General features: G+C 40.8%; 1 protein-coding gene across 1 annotated transcript; it reads left to right on the top strand.

Annotated features, from left to right (window-relative positions):
* Positions 1–1,505: 1,505 nt before the first annotated feature.
* Positions 1,506–8,223, top strand: zgc:63972 (protein CutA homolog). Its single transcript, XM_053411530.1, has 6 exons — positions 1,506–1,749; positions 2,792–2,940; positions 4,102–4,161; positions 6,044–6,089; positions 6,182–6,231; positions 7,522–8,223. The coding sequence occupies exons 1-6, from the start codon at positions 1,651–1,653 to the stop codon at positions 7,622–7,624; spliced, it is 507 nt and encodes a 168-aa protein (XP_053267505.1). The 5' UTR covers positions 1,506–1,650; the 3' UTR covers positions 7,625–8,223.
* The last annotated feature ends 2,792 nt before the right edge of the window (positions 8,224–11,015 follow it).

Below are 11,015 nucleotides of genomic sequence, written 5' to 3'. Positions count from 1 at the left end.
TGCCAAAAGGACGCAAGCCTCGTTTTGAAACTAAATTTGATTTAGATAACACCTTCACTACAGGGTCTAACTTGATGGCCTGGACCGTAATGCGTGGTTAGTGAGCAGATTCAAAACTCTGAAACGCATTTGAATTCTGGAGTAATCTGAAATGGGCTTGGCAAAATGGCTCAACAGCGCCATCTATGGAAAAGGCCCTCAGTTAGCTTTTACCGATCTTCACAAAAATCGGGATATGTGTGTATCATGACTAGACGCACAAAAAAGTTTACAGGTTTATCGTGAAAAACACAACAGGAAGCCCGCCATTTTGGATTCAGTGGCCATTTTCAACAATTTTACCTTGACGAATTTGTCCAAGGGCTTTCATCAGATCAACTTCATATTGAGAATAAATTTCATTAATTTCAAATTTCTGTATCTCAGACATGCATGGTCCGATTGAGTCCAAACTAGACATGTAAGACAAGAGTCCCGGCCTGATGACATCTACACCGAAATCATGAAACTACTATTAAAGTTTTAAACTTCTTACACCAACAGCAATCATATATTTATTAAAAAAAACTAACTGAGTCATTCTGTATTTGTGTCCACATCCAACCCACATCTGATGGTTTTCTTGAATACAAGCAAGAGCAGTGGGAAAAATCAAATAGATAGCTTAGCCAACATGACCGAACCCAGCCGGCCTTTCAAATTATTTTGTGGCGTTCCCCGACAATTATTGACAGGCTCAGCTCAGGCATCAACACACTCTCGTGCAGGCGGTGTAACAATAAAACCATTCTTCAGTCTACAATGTGTTTTTCGAGAGAAAACAACTTTGCAAACCATGCAACTTATCTTGTGACCATTTAGATTACCACTGACACAGGAGTAAAACAAAGTAAATGTAGTTCAAAGTTCCAACACTGAAGCGAATCCTTCCAAAACAGTGGAGCTTCGCATTAACCAAACACGCACACACACACACACGCACAATATCTCTTTTATCTTTTTTCTCTCTGTCTCTCTCACTGTCTCACTCTCACGCAGGCATATACAAACACACTCTCTCCTTCTCCCCCTCCCTCCCTCTCTTTATCTATCTCTCTCACACACACACTCGTTCTCTCTCTGTCTGTGTATGTCTCTCTCTCTCTCTCTCTCACTTAAATACACTCTCTCTTTCTCTCTAACACATGTACACACACACAATCTCTCGCACACTCACAACCTTTCTCTCTTTCTCTCCCTATCTCCCTCCCTCCCTCCCTCCCTCTCTCTCACACACACACACACACTCTCTCTCTTAGTGAGTTGTGTTCACACACAGTTAAAACCACCAAAGCCGATTATGACCCCGGGCAGGAGGCAGGGGCAGCGGAACGGTGAGCGAGCAATTTGATTGGTCCACTGTTGTGTCAGGACGAGTGAGCAGCCAATTGAACGGCGCAGACATTAATCACTGTCCTTGACCTCCAGAGCCACCTGTCAACACACCTCTTGTTTAAAAGCAATGACTTCCCACACCGCAGCTGTTTGAGCGGGGCATGGAACTGGGTTTAGAAATGACAGCACACCAGTTATACAGGGACAGGGACTGGTAATGAATGAACTTGTGCACAGTGTGACCCGCCTTGTGTCTGCAGCAGCTGGACTGAGGGGATGACATTCGCTGCCACCACCAGGATGCTCCTCCAGTGGTGCCACAAAGAGGCCCTCTCCCACTCTGCCCTCCGCTCGGTGCTCTTCATGTCATTAATGGTAAGAGATTATTTTTATGGCCTACAGAGTGATCATCTCAGACATGAAAAGCTTTTTTATGAGCAAAGTAACCCATCATGAGAAGAAATTGGAAATACTATAAACCTTTTCACTGCAGCCGTTTTTACATGAAACAGTAGTTAAACACAGGCTTTAATACTAACCACATTCTTTAAAGTGATAGTTCACCGAAAAATGAAAATTCACTTCCGATTGAGGATGGGGTGAAGTGTTCGAGTTCACAAAAATCCTTTCTGGAGTTTCAGGGGTAAATGCAGCCAAATTCAATAAAATTTAAGTAACTAGTGACCACTTCTTCAAGAGTAAAAATATAAAATGCCTCCATGCTGCTACTGAGTTGTCCTCCAAGTGTCCATAAGCCCCAAATTTCAAATTTTACTCGAAAAGGCTGTTTTTAGCCTAAATTTCCGCTGTCATCCTCCTGTGGAGCAAGGTTCATGTTGGCGCGCATGCACCACACAAGTTTAAGGACGTGGTCACCCGTTACTTCAATTGTATTTGACTTCAGCACTGTCTATCCCTGATTTTCATTTTGGGGGGGAACTATCCCTTTAATACTCATCACATTCATTTCGGTTTCGCTCTATCGCGATAATTCATGTGATTAGTATTAACACCTCTGTTTGCTTTCTATTTCATGTGAAAATGGCTGCCGTGTAAAATTTATATTGTGATAAATTTGTATTTGTGTCCTTTAGCATGTTTGTGTTGCATGTGTCCATGTCTGGCTGCAATGCTGTACAAAGAAGTAGGGCAGATTATAATTTGCTTGATGCGTCCAGGTCGAGCCAAGGCCCAGCTGTAATCATTTTTCTGTGTAGGACAGCGCCAAATAATAAAGGGATAAATAGTGAATCCAATCCAAACATGGCAAACCTCTCAGAGGGTCGGAGATAATTAAATTGCACTTCCCCCCTCGTGCAGACGTATGTGACAACCACATGTTCACATCATTTATGGACAGACCCAATCGTCAGCTTCCTCTTTGAGTCTGTTGTTGACATGTCAGCGTCTCCTCCAGCTGCTGGTCCTGTCTGTGTCCCTGTTTCCTGGGTTGTGGTCCATTGGCGTCCGGCTTCACTCAGCCCTTACAGGGAGCTACGTGCCAGGCCACCACTCGGTGCTGCTCCTCAACAGCCCCAACGAACAGGCAGCCAAAGACATCGGCAGGTAAAGTGCTGGTGGTCACCGCAGTTATTTCAGGTTACTTGTCACAGTCTTTAAAACTGAATGGCAGCTATTCGAGAGCATAGCTTCACCAAACAGTCCCCTTGAATTCAATCTTGCCACACAGTTTATCAGACACTCATAAATATCAGTTCCTTAAACATTCCAGATTTTTATCATCAAGATGCAGGAGTTATGCTCATCAGAACGTTGTGAAAACGGTCACAATGTAAAGATAACCATAAAGAAAGTGATAACAAAAATATCCGCAACTTTGTTTGGATACACACCACAAATTGAATATTTACTTTCCTTTTTACAAATCTGAACGTGAAATCAAATAGTCCAAGACTTGCATAACATATTAAAAAGAAATGATAATCATATCCCATCCACTAAAGTTGAGGTTGCAGGTTTATGCCCTATACTGCAGCCAACCACCAGGTGGTGATCAAGAAGCATTGGCTTCACTTTCGGAGAGCAGTCACGTCGTCCATCTTAACTGCATATACAGTTTATACTAGCTTCATATTTACCTCACAGATATAAATAGTATCATCTCATCCATCTCTGCAAAAAAAGTCAATACATTCTGGAATTTTCCTCAAATCTGGATGCTGATTAAATTGTGTCTCTTCGGTGTCTGAATTGCAATTTGCAATTTTATGCGAAGTGAGCATAACACTCGAAGTCAGTGAGGCGTTGGTGACTTTTCTTTATAGAGGGGAGAGACACAATCTTGTCAACCCCACAACTGGTGGAGCGCTGCGTTTGCACTCTCATCTCCCTGTTGTTTTTTTTGCTGCATGTAAATGAGCTCAATCAATTTACCACATGTCAAGACGAGAGAGTAGCCACAGAGCAGACGCCGGAGAAGTAAATCACTTCGTCTTCCACGAGCCCCTGGTGTGAGGAGGGAAGATTGGGGAGCTGGTGATAAACTACGATATTAGCTGAGCTGCGGCGGAAAGCAAAAGTTTACTGTCTTCTCGGTTTTCCGTCGAGAATTTACTGCATTCGAGTGTTTTTCCTGCGGCTCACTTGAAGAGCACCATAAAGAAAAGGCTCTGTTTCATGATGCAATTGATAAACAGCTGGTGTGCCCCCCCCCACCCCTCCCTTGTTTCAATCCTTGCTCACTGTTGTTTTGTCTTCTTTTTCCAGAGCGATCATGGAGAGGCGGCTGGCAGCCAGTGTTAACATTCTCTACAGGACCTCCACAATGTAAATCATATCTGACCCCCACCTTGACACAACTTTCTACCAAGCCCAACGAGCTCAGGCTACATCCATACTGCTGCTTTTTGGTTTGAAAACACATTGACTCTGCCACAGATACACCCAACGTCCACACGACTCCGGAGTTTCAGAGCCACTAAAATTGAAATGTTTGGAAACGCTGTTGAAATTCTTTTAGGCAACTCTAGGGGCAGCATTTTAGTCTGAACAGGAAGACACTGAGATGTTTTGAAAACGATGATGCAAACAAACTCATACCCTGATTGGGTCTTTTCTGATACAAGGTAGCCTTCCCTTATTCGTCAGGCTCCTGTCACATGACCCCCCTTCAGCTGGAAAACAACAGGCATTAACCTCGGCTACCAATGTAGAACGCAACATGGATAATCGATTGCAAGCGTTGCTGACCCCGTTGTCTTTGCTAACAGTTGCTGTGCAATAAAATTCTCCATTTTATAACGATACACGTGTTTACATAAGTACATGTGTAGCTGTTATACCAGCAGTCTGTGACAATTGCTGTCTCCAGAGGGACACTCATGCCCATTTTATGTGCATGGTCTCATGATGTGCCTTTTCAGACGTGTGAGTGTGGACGGAGACTGAAAATCATACGGACCAAAAGCACTTGTATGGACTGAGATCAGTTTAGTTTTCAAACAAAAACGTAGTTGTATAGATGATGCCTTGGTTATAATGTAGACACTGATACGTGTATGCAATCCACACCAAATGTTCTAGATTGCATTGCTGGTGGCCGGGGAAACCAGGAGGTTGAATGGGCTGCGTCCGATGACTTTTTTTTAACAGTCACTGGAAAATGTGTGGCAGTTTGGCTTCCCAACCAATGATAGTGTGTTTATATGCACGGCGTTGCTTTCCTGTTAATGTATAACCATAAAAAGGGACAAGGTAATAAAAACTCAGGTGGAGTAGAGGTGACAAGGTGACTGAACAGAAAAGGTACAAACACTAAACCTGAAACCCAAACAGAGGTTTAAACAAAAATATAGAAGATTTTGTTGGATTAGTTTAAGGTGGAAGTTCTTTTTGGAGGTGTGTGTGTGTGTGTATGTGTGTGTGAGGTATTTCTCATATCTCAAATCCATTTACAATACCATTATCTGGACTTGTCTTCCTTATTTGGACAACCACCAAGTCCCAAAACAGAAATCATACATTTTAAGGTGAAGACATGTTTAAAGGTTAGGTAATATGAAAGTAACGACCCTGTTTTTAGAAATGTAAGGAATCGAGAGTATCTATATTTGTGTTGAAATGTCAGAACAATAAATACTCAAGTTAAGTGCAGATATCAGAAACCTCCACTGAAGTAGGTTAGCAAATTATTTATTCGCTTTCTTATTTTTCAAAAGAATTATCACCAAAAAAACAAAAGGCAGAAGGGAGAGAGAAAGTCTAGCTGAGTCTCTTTACTCCTCTTTTTCAGTCCTCCGCTGCATGACCTAATCATCGTCAGGAGACATCTAATCATCTATTAATGGATATTTGTCTTTAAGATTCTCACTTAAGACAAATGAAATCCATGTACTGCTTCAGATTAACTTAGGCTATGCTTGGTGTATATTGATGAGGAGTGTGTTTCAATATTTATCATCACATTTGTCATGCAGCATTATTATGGACTCTCAGTTTGTGGCGTTTTTGTCTTTCACTGTCCACAAATAAAAAAGAAAAAGAGGCAGTTAATGTCATAAAAGCCTCAAGAGGAGCAGGTTGGCGATATGACAACAAGCTGTGACTGTTGTGCTCTTTCATAAACTACAGTTTTTGCAAAATGTAAAGGCTCTGAACCTCGTACACACACGATCATTTACACAACGTCTCCTCCTCTCTGCGTCTTCAGGTACTACTGGAAAGGCGAAATCCAGGATGCAAGTGAAATTCTGATGGTAAGTGTGGTGGGAAAGTCTTCAAGTACTCACTAGGCCTGTTGAGACGGACATCAGGGCTGTAAGATGAGACTTCTCTGTTGTTGTTGCAGCTGGTGAAAACAAAGACCTCCCGGATCCAGCAAGTCACAGATTACGTGAGGTGAGGTGTCGCCTTATGTAATATTCATTTATTTCAGTGTTATTGCAAAAAAAACGTCGATGTATTTAAGGGTTTTATGCTTTGGTAATGCTGTGCACACTGCTGTAGACGTGCACTAACGGTTCACTGTGGGCAGTTTTAATGAGGGCCTTAGTGTGTGCGTGGGAAATGTATTTACTTACAAGTTGGTAAAGAACAGCTTTGATTTGGAAAAGCAGTCACTGCGATCAAACAACATTTTATTTTTAAAGAGAATAGTTTATAATATAGTGACGTTGCTTAGATGCTCAGTTGTGTAACTGTTGGAAGAAAGTGAAGCAGAATTAGTTGTATTGGCTTCAAATAGGGTTGATTTTTAGAGGTTTGACTTAATAAATGATCCAAATTCAGAAGCAGATACATTCCTAAGGGAGAAAATGGCCATTGATTATTAACTTTTCAATAGAGCTGCAGTAGTTACTGGACGTGTAATGCCTTTATCTATACATTTACATTTTGCAATGTCAGGTGCAAGGTCTTACATATCCTATGTGAAAATTACAAGGAGGAACTAATCCTTATTTCCTTTTCTAAACTCAGCATCAGGGGCTTTGAACATGCTGATCTACACAGGATATCTTCTAGATCTGCAGGTTTCAGGCAGTGAAGCCCATGATAACATTGTCTGAAGACAAGGAGGTTGTTTGCAGTGTCACCATTATTCAGTTGAAGGTCGTGTTGTGAGGGGGGATTGAACAGGTGCAGCCGTCTTTTCCTCTTTTTTGTTGTTGTTTTACTTGGAAACCTCACTCAAAACAATCTAGAAGGGATGTAGAGGTTTGAAGGATGCACGTGTAGAAGTCAAACGGCATAATCGAAAAGACCAAATACATTTATATGCATAAAAGGGCTGTTTTTGAAATACTGTAGGTACGTGCGCCAATAGGAGGTTATTATGTTTTCATTGCTGTTTAACTTTCTCTTGGCAGGATTATGTAAAACTTGCTGAACCATTTTTTTATAAAAACAGAAGAAACCATTAACCTTTTGATTTGATCAAGGGGGCGAATCCGTCCAAGGTCAGGCATGTGTAGAGGGCTTATGTCTATGAACATGTCGAAGCTACACGCGGATCCAGTTAATTATCCAGATTTGTTGAATCAAAAAATATTCAGTTCAGTTGAACAATAAGATTTCCTTTCAGAGAATGATAAAATGGCCAATCAGCCTTGGCGGAGGTACGCGCTCTCCGCTAGCCCCTCAAGTTTGTTTTATGTGACATGTTTGTGTTTGTGACGCTCCCCCTCCAAGGTCTGTGCATCCCTATGCAAACCCAGAAGTCCTTAGCTTCCCGGTGGAGGACGGCAGCTTGGCTTACATGAAGTGGATGGATGAGGCCATTCCAGATGACTGATGCATCACCAGAATCAAATCCGCTCTCAGCAGCAGCAAGAGGAGGAAAATAGCGATTTGTGTGCCCGCTGTTGTTTGAAGGCTTGCCGATCACTGTGGTGCAGCACTCGACTGAAACAAAGTTCAATACGTGACATTTACATTTTCTCGTCTTGCTGCTCGGATCTTTTCACAGTAAATTCCACAACAGACTGTGGAGATGTCAGCCTTTATACGAGGTTTATACCACAGCCTCAGAAAATACTTGTTTCTGATTGACTGCCAGCTGTCAATCATAAGTGTATAACACGACGGGGGGGGGAGCAGATCCAGTGGACCACAGCAGAAACTGACACAACGTGGATTAAAGCGACTGTTAACTAACTTTTGAAGGCGGATGACAACTTGTATCATGCATTCTTCCTCCACCTCTTGCATTATTGATTTCGTATGGATACACTTCTCATACAGGTAACACTCGGCTCTAACAGCAGCAATACTTTATGGATTATCACGAGACTTGGTGGAAAGATGCGGTATGGGTCAGGAGAGAACCCATTGCCCTCGGTGTTGATATGGATCAGGTGGCAGATCCTCTTTTTTTTACATTATGAAATTTGGTGTTTTACAGCATTTTAATTGATTTATAAAATAAAAAATGTTTTTTAAACAGGCATGTCTAGGTGACTGATATTTATGAGTGTGTTCAATTTGGTGAAGATCCAGATAAAAATGCAGATACAGTGAATTTAAATGTGTTTCCATAAAATTGAGTGCAGAGTGTCAATCTAATTTGTTATTATTGAGAATTTGCATTTGCAGATTTGGAACATATTCAGGGTATGACAATACATAGCACAAGGGAGATTGGTTTGTCATTGTCACTTATAATTGCCCATACATAATCAAACACATATATTACATGATAAGTCGTGTCGTGAATTGGAAAGTCAGCTGCGCTTTAAAAAATGCTGAGTCCTTACAAAAAAGAAACTTGCTCAGCAACACTGGAAGAAGGAACGTGATGTCAGAGCAAAGTGCAGGGACCAAGCGTTCAATACTTGATTGATTTATCAGGCGGTACAAGAGGAACACAGACCTGTGTGTGCTGCCTTAATATTTCCTTTATTGGCGCGGAGGTTGTAGCTAGTGACACAGAACTGTTGCCTCGTGCACAGTTAAAACTAAGATGCAATACTGCTGAATTTCAGTCCTGGTGCTCTGCTTCAAGGGGAGCTCAGCTTGCTGAAACATTATAGCCTCCTCTATAACCTCAAAGTAAGCTGCACATGAATGAGGATAAAACAAACAGATATGATTGATAGTATTTTGCATTATTGTACATGTTGATCTTTAAAATCTCGTCTCTCTCTCTTGTGTATCGCTAATGAGAAACAATAGAACTGCTGCGGATGTCTCACTTGGATAACACATCCTTGATCTTCCCAAGAGTCTTGCAAAATAAAGGCCAGACTCAAATTACATTGAACAAAAACAAATACATCAGGTCTCATATCAGACAAATTGAATCATTAAAAAACGTAATTGGACAAATTGCACATGACACTATATATTTTTGTACACAACTGCATTTCGCAATTTCATGTGCATGAATGGTATTCTAGCTGACAGTTACTTGTCCTAATAATCTTAATATTCTTAACAGATTAACTGTAATTAATTTGATTATAAGAATAACCATGATACATTTTTAATATAAAACTAATAGATCAATTTAAAAAAAGTAATTGGACAAATGCACATGACAACAAATACAGTACCTGAGTTTCTTATTATGTTTATTATGATCTGCCTATACATGTTATTCTCACTTTCCAAAACAACTTCTGTATTGTTGAGGACAAGAAAATGTCATGAGTCATGTTGTTGGTACATGGAGAACTGGTCAGCAGTGCACGCTTACCTCATGAAACAAAAATACGCTGGAAGCAGCGGTCTGCAGAGAGAGCTTCCGGCGAGAGGCCTGAACAAAGAAAGTGCAGACATGGTTTAGTCTGGGTGTTTGGTGTCTGTGGAGCCAATGTAATCCTCCTCATCGTGGCCAGAGTGTGTGTGTGTGCTAGGCGTGTGCGTTTGTGTGTGTGTGTGTGTGTGTGTGTGTGTGTGTGTGTGACAAAGTTACAAAGCCTCATAAATGTAAAGCACACAAGTAAAACAGAATAAAAACACTGGAAAATGAAGTTTCAATACAAAAACTAGAATAAAGTACAATTGGGGAATGCAGTAGTAAAGTAGATTTGGTGTGAGAAGTTATGGCATGTATGATGAACTGAATGCATGAGACACTAGCCACTGTGAAAACTGAAACTCTGGCCTGTAGTGTCAAAAAATGATCACTAGATGGTGGTGTTTCTTAACGCATGAAAAACGTGAATCACATTGAAAGTCATATTGAACTAATTGTCATTTTTGTATACTTTTTGCAAACAAAAATGCACTTTTGTATACATTTTAAAGATGTTTACTTTCCTGAGTGGTCGTTTGAAAGGTGTCACAGCAACCTCATTTCTCTCCTCCACCACCAAGATACCATGCAACGCTCTAATCAGCTTTTTGATCACCGACGAAGTGTTGGAGGCAATTTTTTGAGCTTTTTTTTCCACCCATGTCCTCTAAACCAGAGAAGATATTCATTTTAAGAGATATGATAAATGATTTGTGTCTCAAATTATATTAAATTGTACTTGTCCCGCCCATATTCACAAATCACAGTTAACAATCTGTACAAGATGCAAGGACGTCCTCTGTCTTTGACCCTTGACTCAAGTTAGGACCAAAAAATGTTAGGGTTACAAGTGATGTACCAACAATGTTAATTCAAAATCAAATTCCTTCTTAATCCATGTTCCATTTAGTCATTTTTCTCATATTCATCTTTAGTTTTACCTGCACCGACTCAACAACCTCTGTTAGTTTTCACTTTCACTTTTTAGAACAAAACAAATCTCTGTATTTCTTTATTTTACAGTGTTTTCAGTGGAAGCTATGGTAATTGAGGATTAGCCGTCCCATACACATGAATATTCACTCAATATGTGTATAGCCGAGTCCCTCTTCTTCCTCTTCCTGTGTTTTCATTAAATTCTCCATGGGCTGCAGAGGAAAGAACAGGATAATTAAGAAGAAGCTGGATGAGACGGACACACACAATATGCTCCCACTGTGCGATTCAATAAACTGAGGATCAATACACACCACACACACACCCACACACACACCCACACACACAAACACACACTGTGCCTGTGTGAGGCAGGAGTATTAAGCCAGCACAGACTTTTTAATAAAATTGTGAGGATTGGCTCAGAATGTGAATGGCACTTGAATTCATGAACAGCACTCTAATGAAAAGTAGTCCATAGCTAATTATGCATTTAAGGTCAATGACATTT

The sequence above is a fragment of the Pleuronectes platessa genome, chromosome 19 (genome assembly GCF_947347685.1).
Source record: "Pleuronectes platessa chromosome 19, fPlePla1.1, whole genome shotgun sequence".
NCBI classification, from domain to species: Eukaryota; Metazoa; Chordata; class Actinopteri; order Pleuronectiformes; family Pleuronectidae; genus Pleuronectes; species Pleuronectes platessa.
This window is presented reverse-complemented; position numbering and strand designations above follow the sequence as displayed.